The 17836-nt window shown below is 40.8% G+C and overlaps 1 protein-coding gene across 3 annotated transcripts in view; it reads right to left on the reverse strand.

Moving 5' to 3' along the window:
• The window catches only part of LOC138739606 (interleukin-13 receptor subunit alpha-2-like), an 88443-nt gene that overhangs the window by 35634 nt on the left and 34973 nt on the right, over positions 1-17836 (reverse strand). For all 3 annotated transcript variants that reach the window (XM_069891976.1, XM_069891975.1, XM_069891973.1), the window contains one exon: positions 13157-13294. In XM_069891976.1, the coding sequence (XP_069748077.1) occupies positions 13157-13232 (76 nt within the window). In that variant the 5' untranslated portion in view covers positions 13233-13294. The remainder of the gene's footprint in view (positions 1-13156; positions 13295-17836) is intronic.

Raw genomic sequence — 17836 nt, forward strand, 5'->3', positions numbered from 1 at the left:
CCTGCATGTCTGTAGAGGATGGGAGGAAACCAAATCACCCAGGGAAAACCCACACAGACATGGGGAGAATGAGCAAACTCCTTTCAGACAGTGCCAGATTCAAATCCATGTCACATCCACTGTAATAGGGTTTCACTAACCACTATCCAAATTGTGCTGCCCGTGCAGGAAGGGATGTGATTGAAAGGCACAAGAAACTGTCAGATTTTCCACCTTCAGCGGGTACTCAGTAGGTCTGTCAGCATTCACGGAGAGAAAGTGGGCAAACCACATTTTGGATCCCCACCTAAAACGGTGTATCCATTTCTTTCAATGCTGATTGGCTGACCTGATGCATTCATACCACTTTCTCTTTGGTTGCAACAGATATCACTATATTGGGGGGGCTGGCCATTAGATTCCCTTATTGCCTGGTACTAAGAACAGGAGTAATGTTACACAAGATTTGCTTTATCTGCCATAAGATAGACAGTTCTTTTTCTTTGGCTTGGCTTTGCGGACGAACATTTATGGAGGGGTAATGTCCACGTCAGCTGCAGGCTCGTTTGTGCCTGACAAGTCCGATGCGGGACAGGCAGACACGGTTGCAGCGGTTGCAGGGGAAAATTGGTTGGTTGGGGTTGGGTGTTGGGTTTTTCCTCCTTTGGCTTTTGTCAGTGAGGTGGGCTCTGCGGTCTTCTTCAAAGGAGGTTGCTGCCCGCCGAACTGTGAGGCGCCAAGATGCACGGTTTGAGGCGATATCAGCCCACTGCCGGTGGTCAATGTGGCAGACACCAAGAGATTTCTTTAAGCAGTCCTTGTACCTCTTCTTTGGTGCACCTCTGTCATGGTGGCCAGTGGAGAACTCACCATATAACACGATCTTGGGAAGGCAATGGTCCTCCATTCTGGAGACGTGACCTACCCAGCGCAGTTGGATATTCAACCGCGTGGATTCGATGCTGTCGGCCTCTGCCATCTCGAGTACTTCGATGATAGGGATGAAGTCGCTCCAATGAATGTTGAGGATGGAGCGGAGACAACGCTGGTGGAAGCGTTCTAGGAGCCGTAGGTGATGCCAGTAGAGGACCCATGATTCGGAGCCGAACAGGAGTGTGGGTATGACAATGGCTCGGTATATGCTTATCTTTGTGAGGTTTTTCAGTTGGTTGTTTTTCCAGACTCTTTTGTGTCGTCTTCCAAAAGCGCTATTTGCCTTGGCGTTCTGTTGTCTATCTCGTTGTCGATCCTTGCATCAGATGAAATGGTGCAGCCGAGGTAGGTAAACTGGTTGACTGTTTTGAATTTTGTGTGCCCGATGGAGATATGGGGGGGCTGGTAGTCATGGTGGGGAGCTGGCTGATGGAGGACCTCAGTTTTCTTCAGGCTGACTTCCAGGCCAAACATTTTGGCAGTTTCTGCAAAGCAGGACATCAAGCTCTGAAGAGCTGGCTCTGAATGGGCAACTAAAGCGGCATCGTCTGCAAAGAGTAGTTCACGGACAAGTTGCTCTTGTGTCTTGGTGTGAGCTTGCAGGCGCCTCAGATTGAAGAGACTGCCATCCGTGCGATACTGGATGTAAACAGCGTCTTCATTGTTGAGGTCTTTCATGGCTTGGTTCAGCATCATGCTGAAAAAGATTGAAAAGAGGGTTGGTGCGAGAACGCAGCCTTGCTTCACGCCATTGTTAATGGAGAAGGGTTCAGAGAGCTCATTGCTGTATCTGACCCGACCTTGTTGGTTTTCGTGCAGTTGGATAACCGTGTTGAGGAACTTTGGGGGGCATCCAAGGCGTTCTAGTATTTGCCAAAGCCCTTTCCTGCTCACGGTGTCGAAGGCTTTGGTGAGGTCAACAAAGGTGATGTAGAGTCCTTTGTTTTGTTCTCTGCACTTTTCTTGGAGCTGTCTGAGGGCAAAAACCATGTCAGTAGTTCCTCTGTTTGCGCGAAAGCCGCACTGTGATTCTGGGAGAACATTCTTGGCGACACTAGGCATTATTCTATTTAGGAGAATTCTAGCGAAGATTTTGCCTGCAATTGAGAGCAGCGTGATTTCCCTGTAGTTTGAGCAGTCTGATTTCTCATCTTTGTTTTTGTACAGGGTGATCATGATGACATCACGAAGGTCCTGAGGCAGCTTTCCTTGGTGTCAGCAGAGCTTGAAAAACTCATGCAGTTTGGCATGCAGAGTTTTGCCACCGGCCTTCCAGACCTCTGGGGGGATTCCATCCATACCTGCTGCTTTGCCACTTTTCAGTTGTTCAATTGCCTTATATGTCTCTTTCCGGGTGAGGACTTCATCCAGCTCTAGCCTTAGGGGCTGTTGAGGGAGCTGGAGCAGGGCGGATTCTTGGACTGGGCAGTTGGCACTGAAAAGAGATTGGAAGTGTTCTGACCATCGGTTGAGGATGGAGATCTTGTCGCTGAGGAGGACTTTGCCGCGGGTTTGGACTTGGGGTGAGGGGCCGTACACAGCCTTTAGAGCCTCATAAAAACCCCTGAAGTCGCCAATGTCCGCGCTGAGCTGGGTTCATTTGGTGAGGCTAGTCCATCACTCATTTTGGATCTCCCGGAGTTTGCGCTGAAGATGGCTGCATGCGCGACGGAAGGCTTGTTTCTTCTCTGGCCAGGACGGCTTTGCAAGGTGAGCCTGGTGGGCAGCTTGCTTCTTTGCCAGCAGCTCCTGGATTTCCTGGTTGTTTTCATCGAACCAGTCCTTGTTTTTCCTGGAGGAGAAGCCCAGTAAGGCCACAGAAATTGCCAGGCACCTCTTACAGTTAGAGAAAGAGAAGCAAACGAGAGTGCCCACTGTATCCATGCAGTCACCTCCAGCACCCCCGTAGCCTTTGCAGCCACACAGACTTCTGTCCTGAGCTCTGGATCTGAACATCTGACCCAATCAGCAAGCCTTCAGTGTGCTCAGCATCTTCTCGCATCCTGGTTCCGATAGCTGGTATCCCTCAAGCCTGATTTCAGCCAGCCTCCAGCAGTTCACAGCCTTTGGCAGGAGTCATCAGCCTTAGTGGGTTCCTTGCCTTGAGCCGGCAACAGCCTGCCCTGTCTGTGTGTTCATCAGCCACAAAGCTCTTCACTGGTCCGCTGCCTTAATCGCGTTCTGTAGAGTCTTCACCTCTGTTCCTTCGCAATAGGGTGAGGGAGGGGGATATCCTCGTTTCTGGGCCCCACGCCGGTTCTCTGCTTCCACAGAGTTTGCAACACTATGCCAAACATAGGCACCACCATCTTGGGCCAAGAACCTGCGGTCGTAGGATTTTAAAATAAACCACTGACAGCTCCTTTAACAGGCTGCTTAAAACCTCTATGGAACCGTCAGTAGTTGGACTAAGCGGGAAAACCCTGAGGAGGAGCACCGTGCCTCCTCTCCTCGCTTTTCGCAGGACAGCATCGGCGGCAGCGCTTCCATTGCAGCAGCCCTGGCAATGTCGCCATTTTTTTAAAAACTGTCATGTACGCAACGCACAATATTTTTCAACTTTTGTTTGCTGTTCAGACACGTAAAGAGGTACCCCTATCCCAGCACCACCACGAAGCAAATGACAGTCCCTTCAGAGACCCTGATGATGCTGAGTTCACCTCTTGAGCTCTTGAAAGCTCTGCAGTTGCACAGCCTTATCAACCTGTGAACAAACCTTATCCGTTTGTTCCAGCAATGAACCCAGGCTCCTATGCACCTTCTTTTCTTAAAGATGGAGACATGCATCAGTGGAAGTAGTCATTTGCCTTTCCAGATGCTGCTTGACCTGCAGAGTATTTTCCCATTTTTTTCCCCCAGATTCCAGCATCTGTAGTCTCAGTCTCAGAATCAGAATTTATGGTCATGAGCAAGTCACAAAATTTGTTTTTTTGTGGCAGCATCACGGTTCAAACACTCATATAAACCACCTTACATCAATCCATAAAAATAGTGCACCAAAAGTCAAACCAAGGCAGTGTCTTTGGTTCATTGTTCATTCAGGAATCTAATGGCAGCGGGGAAGATGCTGCCCTTGTGTGAGTGCTACTGTGCGAATAATTCTGACACAAAGTCCACAGAGTGTACAACAGGCTTTAAATTAGCTTAAACATATACACTACGAGACAACAACAAACTCTGTTATTGATTCAGAATAGCAGAGTTTTTTTTAAATCCTGATTTGAGTCAAGAGTTCATTCAACATCGACGTCGATTTAATCCAGATAAAGAAGTTTTGTGGCGTAAAGGTTATAAGTCTACTTTTCACTACCCGGCAGTGTTGAAGGTGTTTTATGGAGACTATCAATTTCGGTTTTTTGAGAATGATCGTGAAGCAATGATTTTTGCTGATTCATTGCCAGGACAAAGATGTAGTCCACCATTGCCTCCTAAAGAAACATCTGGTTGTTCTGGAAACAGAAGAAATGGCAGAAATGGGAAAAACGGGAATGGAAAGAGTCCAACTTCTTCTGAAATTGGATCTTGGAGATTGGAATCACTTGGATGAATAGAAACATTTTCTTTTTCTTACTCTATTTTTTTTTTGTTATTATGATATTTTGATGTCATTGATTGTTTGGTTGGGGAGGGAAAGATTTGCACCAAGTTCTTTACTAGTCATCAGCCACTGGTGGGTGACCCACACCCAATTTTTGCTTAGGGGATTACTACCTTTTGGTAGTTGTTTTTTGGGGGGGGATTTTCTTTTTTTTTTCTTTATTATTTTTTAATTTTCATTTTAGTTAGTTTTTAATTTGTGATTTTTTTTTTCTATTGGAGGGCCTATATACGTTGATTTGAGTTTTTATATAAAGATATTATTGGTATTTAGTAATAATAGTAGGTATGTCAAAGTTGAGGTTTGCTACTTTAAATGTTTGAGGATTAAATAGTCCGATTAAGCATAAGCGAGTCTTGGCGTATATTAAGAAAATGAAAATTGATGTTGCTTTTTTACAAGAAACACATTTGAATGTGAAGGAAAGCATGAAATTAAAAAGGGACTGGGTTGGGCATGTATATTCTTCTTCATTTAATTCTAGAGCTAAAGGTGTAGCAATTTTGATACATAAAAATGTATCTTTTGAATTAGAATCAATGGAGGAAAAGGCAGGATGTATTCTTAAATTGAATTGTAAGATTTTTAGTGAATTTTGGACTTTACTTAATATTTATGCCCCAAATGCAGATGATGAAGTATTTATTTCGGATGCATTTTTATGTTTGGGTCAAGCTAATGATAATATTTTAGTTGGTGGTGATTTTAATTGTGTTTTGGAACCTTTATTAGATAAATCTCCGAAGAAAGTTAAAAAAATCCAAGATGGCAATTCAGGTCCAAGCATTGAGGAAAGATCTCAATTTAGTACATATTTGGAGATGTCTTAATCCGACAGAGAAAATGTTTTCCTTTTATTCATCTAGACATGAATCGTTTTCAAGGATTGACTTCTTTTTAGCACATTTACAAGGGAAAATACAACAAGCAGAATATAAAAGTAGGGTGATTTCAGATCATTCTTTGTTATATTTCACATATGAAACTTCTGAGAAAATTCAAATGGCTTATCGTTGCAGATTTAATATAATGTTGTTAAAAATATGGAATTTATTTATTTTTTGAAAAAACAAATTAATTTTTTTTGAAAGAAAATTCTAATTCTGTTCAAAGTAAGTTTGTATTATGGGATGCAATGAAAGTTTATTTGAGGGGACAAATAATTAGTTATACTTCTAAAATAAAAAAAAAATCAGAGTCTTGACTGAGAAACAGATTGCTGAGTTAGAAAAGGAATTCCAGAAAGATGCTACAGAAGATCAGAAAATAGAATTATCTAGGTTGAAATTAGAATATAATATTTTGCAATCTTATCAATTTGAATGTGTGATTAATAGGACTAAACAATGGTATTCTGAATGGGGAGAGAAAGCACATAAGGTATTGGTGTGGCAATTAAAGAAAGAAAAGATTTCGAGGACTATTAATGCTGTTAGATGGAATTCTCTTATTACTTATAAACCTCATGAGATTAATGATGAATTTTGTTCATTTTATAAAAGGTTATATACATCTAAAGGAAAACAAGAAACTGGATCGATTGATCTTTTTTTAATCACATTTGAATTTACCGATATTAGAGGATGCAGATATACAGGAGTTAGAAGAACCATTTACTGATTCGGAAATTAAAATGGCTATGCTGGAAATGCCGAACGGTAAATCGCCTGGTGCTGATGGATTTTCAGTTGAATTTTATAAAATTTTTTATGATGATTTATCTACAGTGTTTGGGGATGTATTACATTAAGTTGGAGAACATTATTAATTACCTGAGTCTTGTTCTAGTGCTTTAATTACAGTAATTCCAAAAAAAGATAGAGATCCTTTGAAAGTATCTTCATATAGACCAATTTTGTTGTTAAATGTAGATTATAAAATAATAGCTAAAATATTAGTGAATAGATTGGCTAAATTTTTACTTAAGTTGATTCATATGGATCAAACAGGTTTTATAAAGAATAGATATGCTCCAGATAATATTTTTCACGTGATTAGTTTGATTAATAGATTTCGACAATCTTCAGATCACCTGATGGTGATATCTCTAGATGCAGAAAAAGCATTTGATAGAGTTGAATGGAATTTTTTGTTTAAAGTTTTGGAGAAATTTAAGTTTGGTCCTTTCTTTATTGGTTGGATTAGGGCTCTATATAGTAAACCGGTAGCTAGAGTATTGATGAATGATTTGATTTTGGAACCCTTTAAATTAACTCGATCAACTCGTCAAGGTTGTCCTTTATCAACAGCTTTGTTTGCGTTAGTGATTGAATCTTTAGCACAGCTGATAAGGCAAAATACACAGATACAAGGTATGAAAGTTTTAGATGAGGAGTATAAAATTAATTTATTTGCTGATGACGTATTGGTGTATTTAATAAACCCAGCTCAGTCATTTTTGCACTCAAAGGAGTCTTTAATACAATATGGATGTCTTCTGGATATAAAGTTAATTGTGAAAAAAGTGAACTATTACCGGAAAGTGAAGGAGATTATTCAGTTTATAAGAATATTATTAATTTGAAATGGACTGATCGAATTAAATATTTGGGTATAATTTTGAATGTTAATTATTAATCTTTATATAAATTAAATTATGTTCCGTTAATGAAAAAAATGAAAATTGATTTAATTAAATGGAAAGATCTACCTATTAATTTAATGGGTAGGACAAAAACAATTAAGATGAATATTTTTCCACGTTTACAATATAACATAACATAACATAACAATTTACAGCACGGAAACAGGCCATTAGGCCCTTCTAGTCCGCACCGAACCAAACACCCCTCTCTAGTCCCATCTCCCTGCACAATGCCCATAACCCTCCAACTTCTTCTCATCCATATACCTGTCCAACCTTTTCTTAAATAATACAATTGACTCCGCCGCCACTATTTCTCCTGGAAGCTCATTCTACACGTCTACCACTCTCTGAGTAAAGAAGTTCCCCCTCATGTTACCTCTAAACCTCTGCCCCTTAATTCTTAACTCATGTCCTCTTGTTTTAATCTTTCCTCCTCTTAACGGAAATAGTCTATCCACATCCATTCTGTCTATCCCTTTCATAATCTTAAATACCTCTATCAAATCCCCTCTCAACCTTCTACGCTCCAAAGAATAAAGACCTAATCTGTCCAATCTCTCCCCATACTCCAGATGCTTAAACCCAGGTAACATTCTGGTAAATCTTCTCTGCACTCTCTCCACTCTGTTTATATCCTTCCTATAATTAGGCGACCAGAACTGCACATAGAACTCCAAATTAGGCCGCACCAACGCCTTGTACAATCTCAACATCACCTCCCAACTCCTATATTCCATGCAATGATTGATAAAGGCCAGCATACTAAAAGCCTTCTTCACCACCCTATTCACATGAGTTTCTATCTTCAGGGAACGATGTACCGTTACTCCTAAATCTTTCTGCTCTTCTGTATTCATCAATGCTCTCCCATTTACCATGTATGTCCTGTTCTGATTCTTCTTACCAAAATGAAGCACCTCACACTTATCAGCATTAAATTCCATCTGCCATTTTTCAGCCCACTTTTCTAAGCAGCCCAAATCCCTCTGCAATCCTTGAAAACCTTCTTCATTATCCACTATTCCACCTATCTTAGTATCGTCTGCATATTTACTAATCCAATTTACCACCCCATCATCTAGATCATTAATGTATGTAACGAACAACAATGGGCCCAATACAGATCCTTGAGGCACACCACTGGTCACCGGCCTCTAACCTGACAGACAATTATCCACTACCACTCTCTATTTGTTTCAATCTATTCCGTATTTACTTGATAATACTTTTTTTCGAGAATTGAATAAAATGGTTAGGGAGTTTTTATGGAAAGATAAATTTTCAAGAGTAGCTTTGAATAAATTAACTTGGAAATATGAGTTAGGGGGATTACGCTTACCACATTTTCAAAATTATTATGAAGCAGCCCAACTTAAATTTATTAGTTCATTGATGGATTTGGTACAGCCTCTTAGTTGGGCCAAAATTGAGATGGCAAATATTTCTGAATTTGAAATACATCAATTTTTGTTTAGATGGAATATAAATTTGTTACAACAATATAATGTGCCTAAACTAAAACATTTAATGAAGTTATGGATAAAGAAAAATAAAATGATAGACTCTAGGGGTAAATTATCAGCTTTGACTCCATTGTATAATAATCAACTTATTTCTTTTTCAATACATAATTGAAGTTTATTGCATTGGAGATTTAAAGATGTGAAAAATTTGGGAGATTCTTTTAAAGAGGGTAAATTTTTATCTTTTAATTAGATGAGGGACAGTTTTGGTATTGATAAGAACTCTTTGTTTCTGTATTATCAAATTCGATCTTTGGTAAAACGTACGTTTGGTAGAGATTTTACCTGAATTGACTAAATTTGAGATTTTTCTTATGAAGGTACCAGAGAAGGGTTATATTTCATCTATGTATCAAATATTACAGGATGGTATGGATAAAAAGGGTTGGGATAGATCTAAAAGTAAATGGGAAGTGGATATTGGTTTCATTTTCTCTGAAGATGATTGGTTAGATATTTGTTATGATAGTGTAACTGGATTGATAAATGAACGTTATGCAGTGATTAATTACAATTTTTTACATCAATTATATTTAACACCTTAAAAATTAAAAATGTATGGTTTTCAGAATCAGATTTGTGTTTTAGATGTGGTAATATGGTTGGAACTTTTTTTCATGCTGTTTAGTCATGTATACATACACAATCTTTTTAAAAGAAAATTCAATAATTTTTAGAATACCTGTATAAAATTAAAATACTTTTAGATCCAACAGTATTTTTATTGGGTAGTTTGCAACCTCTGAAAGGCTTGAGATTAGATAAGTTCCAGCTTGCTTTTGTATATTTAGCTTTATCCGTAGCGAAAAAATGTATTGCTAGTACGTGGAAAGATACAAATATGATTGATATTAATAAATGGCATAATGAGATGAAATATTGTTTAATAATGGAAAAAATTACATATGTTTCACGTGATAATTATAATTTTTTATTAATAAATGGTTGTTATATTCAGAATATTTACATTTCAATTTACATTGATTAGATCTTAATATGTATATTTAATTTTTCTTTAATTTTTTTTCTTTCTTATGGCTCTCCTTAGGAGAGTTGGCTGAAGGGGGAGGGGTTCTTTGCTTTTCTTTTTTTTTTCTCTTTTTTTTCTATATATAAAAAATAACATTCATGTTTATGGTTAATTGCTGTATATGTCATATATTATTTGTTTTTTGAATGAATAAATAAAGTTTAAAAAAATGCATATACACCAGTCTCAGTATCTTTGCTGGCTCCATGTGTCTGACTTTCCCCAAATGGGCTGGCTCGAGTCTTTATACGGGCTGGTGATTGACAGCTGGAAGGTGGCTGCAGGTACAGTGGTTTCCCCCTGCAGTACGCTGGTAGGAGTGTGGCCAGTGTCGTGGTTGGATTACTACAACTTGTGCCATTGTGTGCTCACCTTTAGGCTCCGGTACCTTTTTCCCCAATGATAGCAAATTGAAGAGGGGTGGTTGGGGTCCTTGAGGATAAAGGCTGCTTTTTTAAGAATCCACCTCTTGTAGATGTCTTCTCTGGAGTGTAGTCTGGAGCCCGTGATGTTGCAGGCCAAGTTAACAACCCTCTGGTGATTTTTCTTGTCTTGAGTGTTGGCACCTCTGTACCAGACAATGATGCAACCAGCAAGAATGCTCTCCATGGTATGCCTGTAGAATGTTTCGAGAGTCTATTCTAAATGGTCAGATCATTCAGAAAGAGGAGGTCCAAAGGGACTTGGGAATCATGCAGGATTCCCAGACGGGCAGCATTCTTTTCCAAAAGGTTTGTAAATGGATAAAACAAATAAATATTTAATACTTACACAAAGGTGTAATGCTTAAGGTTTACAAGGTGTTGGTTAGAAAACATTTGGAGTATCATGTGGAGTTTTGGCCCCATATCTAAGGAAGGATGTGCTGCTATTGGAGAAGGTCTGGGAGAAGTTTACAAGAATAATCCTGGGAATAAGGGGATTAACATATGAGGAGCATTTGAAGGCTCTGTGCTTGTACTTGCTAGAGTTTTGAAGGATGAGGAGGGGATCTCATTGAAGTCTACCAAATATGAAAGAGCTGGATAGAGTGGATGTTGAGAAGATGTTTCCAGTAGTGGGAGAGTCTAGAACCAAAGGGCACAGCTGAGAATAAAAAAGGCATCTCTTTGGAAATGTTGCAACAGATGGCTGTTGAGACCAAGCCATTGGGTAGATATGAAGCTCAAGGTAATAAGTTCTTCATTAGTAAGGGTGTCAAAGGTCATGGAGAGAAGCCAGGAAAGTGGGGTTGAAAGGAAGAATACCTCAGCCATGCAGACTCAATAGAGGGGGGGGGGGGGGGAATGGCTTAATTCTGCTCCTACCTCTCATGGTTTTCTGGTCTTACAAAGAACGGTCAATATTTCAGGCTGAAACCTTTCATCAAGATGGAGTGCAAATGTGAGGAAGTTATTTTTAAGTTTGTTTTCATATTCAAATTAATAACATGACTACAAACTGATACACCGTTGCAACATAATGTAGACATTGTGGAAAATTTGCTGCATATATATTCCATGACTTATGATCTGGTGATGTTGACTGAGGGCACATTGGAAACTTCCTTTAGTCTTCAGATTGTTTCCTTCACCTGAGAGCGAATGGGGTCACAATTGTTATGTTATCTCAGTCTGACTCTCTTGGAACTTTCCATGAGAATCAACATGGCTAAAGCAAGCAAGGCTCTGGATGAAGTGATTCTTCATCCAACTTTGTTCCACAGAAGGAAGATAAGAATATGTCAGAGAACAATGGGCGAGATCTATGTATCTCAGTGAGGAAATTTCTAAATATTCTCAACTGTCCTTCAGTGCATCTTTGGATGGATGTTCTCAACCTTGTTTAAATTTTAAGCCTCTTCAACTGTTTCATGTTGCATTTTTTAGTGGCATTTCACATTTATACTTTTGCACATTTTTTTTCTGAGCTTGCAAAATAAATGATTTCGTAATTTCCCTATCTCAATTTCCTCTCCATTAATATTGAGAGGTAGCACAAAGGTTAGTGCAACGCTAATGCAGCACCAGTGACCCGGGTTCGAATCTGCTGCTTTCTGCGAGGAGTTTGTTTGCTCTCTCAATCCCTGCATAGGTTTCCTCCATGTGCTCCAGTTTCCTCCCACCCTTCAAAGTGTATGGGATTGAAGGTTAATTGGGATAGTTTGGGGACATGTGCTGGAAGGGCCTGTTACTGTGCTAAAAAGAAATGATGTGGTTGAATATCCCAGCCATCCTCGTATCCACGGAAGTACACTTTATTATTCCTGTTATTTGCGATTGATTTTAACAATGTTTTACCATCCTCCATCTATTTCAGTTTGGAGTTCTTCGGTTCCTCATTACTGTAATAGTTTCCATTTTCACCAAGTTATTCTTCTATTTTATCCTTGTTTGTTGGATATATTATTTTGTCAGAGTAAATTATGGTTCTGATCACATGGTGATAGCATGGACAAGCAGCTGGCAAATGTACAAGATACTGCTGGAATTTGGAGCAACACACTCAGCACAATGGCCTCCACATCCTCCAGTCCACAGTGGGTCATGGATAGAAGAAAGGAGAGGAAAGGCACCATCTGGGCCCCTTCTGACCAGACTTCTCCAACATTAACTGACTTCTCAAGTTTCCGTTAGCTCCCCCAATGTCTCTTCCTTCCCCTAATTCTATGTCTCCTTTCCTCTAGCTCTATCTCTCTCTCGTTCCTTCTCTATTTTTTCCATTGGTAATTATCACATCTATCTTCCGGAGTGTCCGCTCACAGTGCAACGACCTAACTGCCAAACACTCGGATCTCACTGCGCATTTGCACTAAACACCTGAGGTGCTGTATTTTCATAGGCTGGTAATGGGATGCCACTGCGTCAACCATGATGTATAACCTATGTGCGACGTATAGCATCGGTCATCACCGATGATATCCCATTCATCAGCCCATTGCTGCCGAATGCCTGTAATTGTGTTTAGACTGCAGGCATTCTGTGAAATTCTCCAGGGGTCCAGGAGGTAAATTATCAAAACGATATTTTACCTCTGGAATTTTGGAAAAAATTCTCCGGAATGTAGCAGCTGTGTAAAAAAAAAACCCCACCTCCATCAATTCTCGCCTTCCCTTTCCTGTTTTCACTATAATCACAGCGGCCACAAACTTTCATGCATCACAGTAGATTTACTTTTGAGAACGCTGCTCCAAAAACCATCAAGGGCGATTCAAAGAAAAGTACTGAGTTTTATGAAATGTAGAAATGGGATTAAACAAAGGGGACAGGCAATGCTAAAATAAAACGCAAATGTAAAATGTTAAATTTAGACGGCACTTCCAGCCCCCGAGCCCGTGCCGTCCAAATACACCCAACGAACCTAACAATCCATGTACATTTTGAAGGGCCGAATGCAGATACAGGGTGTACGTTCAAACTCCTTACAGACAGAGCCAGATTCAGACCTGGGTCACTGGCCCTGTAACAGCTATGCTAATCGTGCCGTACAGGGTAAATGGATAAAACAAATAAATATTTAATACTTACTAAGATTTTCAAAGAGGTTACTTAATGCAATCGGTAACATGAAGGAGAGAGCAAAATATATAATCTGATAGAACATGATGAGGATTTTCCAAAGTAAAACTTCCAGCTCTGGAATGTCAATTCACGGCATAAGAAACTCTGAAAGTAAAAGAAGGTTAATGAGATGTTAATGAATTGTGAACACATTTCCAAAACAAGTGATTTTTTAGTGCTTTATGTTAAACTGACTTTCTGTTGGAAAGTGGGTGCAAAAGACATGGGGCTCATTAATGGACTATTATCATAACCTAAAGAATTAAGGTATTTAGATGCTCTGGGGCTGTGCTGTCTGGTTCCAGGTTGGTGTCACCTGATTCCCATGTATCTGTTTTTTAACCTTGCTTAGTGGCCAAATCATAGCGACCGGGACTCATCCTTTATGAGTGACGAGCTGCGTCAGTACCTGCTGGCGAGGGGCATCGCATCCAGCAGGACAACTAGCTACAACCCCCGGGAGAATGATTCTGTTCAAAAGGAGAATGGCATGGTCTGAAAGGCTGTCAACCTGACCCTGAAGTCAAAAGGTCTTCCAGACTCACACTGGCAGGAAGTCTTCCCATTCCATCCGGTCGCTACTATGTTCCGTGACCAACCCTACTCCTCACAAGTTCCTATTCAATTACGATAAAAGGTCAACATCAGGAAATACACTCCCAACCTGGCACACCACCCCTGGTCCGGTCCTTCTCAGGAAGCACGTGAGGAGAAGCAAGACTGACCCACGCGGTGGAAAGGGTGAAACTGCTCCTTGCCAATCCCACGTACGCCTATGTAGAGTACCCGGATGACAGGGAGAACACCATCTCCATCAGGGTCCTAGAACCCGTTGGAAGAGAGGGTCCATCGCCTCAAGTGCCCTGCAAGTGAGCCACATAGCTCATTCTCGCCACCTCCAGTCAGGGCCTCGGGGGGTCTGCTTAAGCCTCCACCATTGAGCTGGAGACCCAGCCTACCTCTCCTCCCTCACAAGGGGACCAAGAGCCCCAAGGAGTCCAAGGCCTCCCGGTGCTAAGGTACTCCACCAGGATCTCCAGAACCCAGTCCCTCAACCCCCCCCACCCCCGGACCACTTAAACGTAGATTTGTAAATAACTGTATATTTTTTACCACTTATTCTGAATCCATGTTCTCTGTCATCATTCACAGACTCTAAATTCTACAGGAAGGGGTGAATGCAGTGAACTGATAGTGCAACACACTGGTAGTGTGTTGTGCAGATGACTGGCTCCACCTCCATCTGCTCACATATAACCCTGGTTTCCTACCTAAACCCAGAACCCTTCCAAAGATGACTGTGAGACCCTCCCCATAATTATAAGCTAATAAAATTGTTTGTTCTCCCTCGAGTCGTGAGAGCTTTTATTCACGCTCCAGACCCAATGCATAAAATGGCGGATGAACATGGTGATCTCACAAAGCCCATGCAGGCTAACAGTCTTTCTTCCCGGTGACATCCCGCACGGTGGAAAACAGTGAACATTGGCGGGAGCGCTGACCCATCAGTGGCCAGCACGCCGGTGACATGTCTGCCGACTGCGGCGGGAAACCAGGCCCAGCGACAGGAAGCTGACCCTATATAAGCAAGAGCAGGGAGAGCAATAAAAACAGATTTGACAACAGTCACATCGACGGCGTGCTGTTCTTCCACTCTCTGCTGCAGCGCTCGCTGTAGTCCTTCTGATAGTGCAACAGTTCTGCGGTGCTGCACGGACCTGTTAGCCAGAATATGTCCTTGGGTACCTGACTCAATCGGCGTGAATGACACCCACCAAACCACAGATGAGAAAATGGCATTTCATGCAAAAGAGGAAGTTTCAAAGAAATGACAACTGCATGCTATCTTTAAACGCTTTCTTTATCAAGTTGTTGCAGAAGCCAATGTACACAGGTCGACTGGGCTTCCAAATATGAGAAGTTGTCACTTTTATTTTCATCTTCTTCTTTGGAGACAGAAATTTAGAAACTAAAAACTGAGGCCTTGAAACATGAGTGCGCCTTTGCCAAATACTTTCTGAAGCACAAAATCCTCATCAGGGCATTCCCAGCCGTTTTGTCCCATTGTCTTTAATAAGTGCAGCTCAAATGGTGGAGCAGACTCAGTGGGCTGAATGGCCTAATTCTGCTCCCACATATCATGATCTAATGAAGATCATAAGGAGACATAGGGGCAGTAATAGGCAATGCAGCATATTGAGCCTGTCCCATCATTTAGAATCATAGAATGCTACAGCACAGAAAACAGGCCATTCAGCCCTTATAGTCTGTGCCAACTACTCTCTGCTAGCCCCACTGACCTGCTCTCACTCCATAACCCTCCAGAGCTCTTCCATCCATGTATTTAGTCATGAGTTGATCCATTTTCCCCATGCCCAGCCTTTTCCCCATAACCCCTGATGTCCTGGGAAAGGCCATAAGACATAGTAGCCGAGTAGGAGGGTAATAATGAGAGGGACTTCACACTGACAGCTTAAATCAAATATTAAGATGATGCCTTACCTAATCTTGTCACTGGGCTTAACAGTCTGTCCGGATTGGCAGCAAAACTGATCACTGATGCCCCCTCAGTTTAGCCTGCTACTGTTCACACTTCTCACTCGTGACTATGTTGCCAGATTCAGTTCCAACAGAACAATCAAAATTAAGGATGATACAACAGGAGTTGGTCCTTGTGATTTGCATTACCGAGAGAAGGTGGCAAATCGCATGAGACGAACAACCTGAGTCTCAATGTGGACAAGACAAAGGAGATGATGGTGGACTTCAGGACGACGACCATTCTCCACTCCACTTCCATGGTTCCATTGTGGAAAGAGCAGAGTGACAAATTTCCTGGGCATGCATATAAGGGAGGTCCTATCCTGGACTCACACCTCCTCATTAGTGTAGGCGCAGCAGTGCCTACACTTTCTAAGGAGGATGAGGAGAGCAAGGCCACTGGCCCCCATCTTAACCACCTTTTACAATTAAGACTATCATGTCTGGCTGCTTCTTTGTACGGTATAGTATTTGCAAAGCAGCATACAGAGGATCATTAGGACAGCTTAGAGGATCACCATGGTCTCCCTTTCCTCTATAGACAACATTTACTGGGGGCATTGTCTAAATAGGGCTGAATGAATGATTCAAGATCCTTTCCATCCATTGCATAGTACCTTCAACCTATTGGCATCAAAAAGAAAGAACCAGCACAGCAAAATAATGGGAAATAGCTTCTTCACGCAGGCTGTGAGACTACAGGAGCAGTATCCTATAACCGTGACAATCCCAAATATTTATAGGTATTTATTTTGACTAGTGACAAGATCATTATGCACTGTTCATTGTATGTTTTTGTGCAGAGATGTTGTTTCATTAGGTTCCATGTGCACAATCAGATGATAATAAACTTGAACATGAGGTTCCATGGAAAAAGAGAAGAGTGATATCTGGCTTACTAGTTAACATCTTCCCTTTAATCAGTAATGCCAAACAGAGGTTTACCAGAGTTTGCTTTGTAGCAAGCTAAGAAGGTGGATTAAAAGTGATGAGATAAAGACAGAAATAAAATGAGGTGAATAAGCAAAATAAAAACGGGAGAAATATGCCCAGCTGATGTAGTTTTCTTCATGGCAGATCCGTCGAGCACCTGATCATCTCAAAATCAGTTACAGATGAGTCACACCTTAAAAAATGGAATTAGGTCCATTGTAATAATGCTTCTCTGGTCAAAAAAATAATTCAACTGTACCAACTCCTCTCCACATTTCTGCAAAATGGTTCATTTCAGAGACTTTTCTCAGTTCTATTTTGAGCACCGTTATTGGATTTGGACCTGGAAATACTTCCCAAACACTCACTGCATTAAAAAAAGTTTATACTTATCTGCCAATTGGCTTTATTGCTCTTAACTCTTACATCAATGAGAAAAAAATGTTCATTGTCTACAGCTGTAATTTTAAATACCTCCATTAGATCTCCCTGGAACACCCTTTGTTCTTGAAAGAATAGTCGCAATTTCTCCAGAACTGCATAATCTAACCCTCCTTTATTCTAAAACAATTTTACCAAATCTGCATCCTCTTTTCAGCTTTCCAAAAGTAACCCAAAGCTGTGGGCCAAATAATATTTCATCATAACTCTTTTGCTTTGTGCTTTTATTTTAAAGTCCAGGATCCCCAATGTCATTTTCTATCAACTGGGCACCAGGTACTCCCAGATCTCTCTGCTATTGTCCCTTTTAGAAACATAAAACATGAGTGTTTTTCAAAATGAAAATGGCTGATTATTGACTTCTGTACCCTAGTTCTGCTTTCTCTCCATATCCTTGGTCCGTTTAGCCAAGAGGGCTACATCCAACTTCCTTTGGAATATATCTTGCAGACAGCATCAACAACTTTCTGTGGTCAGGAGTTCTACGAGTTCACAATTCTCTGTGTAGAAGGAGTTTCTCCTCATCACAGTCCTAAACAGCCTACCTCATACCCATAGACTGTAACCCTTTGTAATAGATTTTGCCAACATTCTTCCTGCATCTAATTTATCCAATCCTGTCAGAATTTTATATGTGTCAATGAAATCTTGACTCATTCTTCCAAATTTCAATGTACATGATCCTAATCCATTCAATCTCTCTCCACGTGTCAATGCTGCCATCCCAGGAAC

The sequence above is a fragment of the Narcine bancroftii genome, chromosome 7, assembly GCF_036971445.1.
Source record: "Narcine bancroftii isolate sNarBan1 chromosome 7, sNarBan1.hap1, whole genome shotgun sequence".
Taxonomy (NCBI): domain Eukaryota; kingdom Metazoa; phylum Chordata; class Chondrichthyes; order Torpediniformes; family Narcinidae; genus Narcine; species Narcine bancroftii.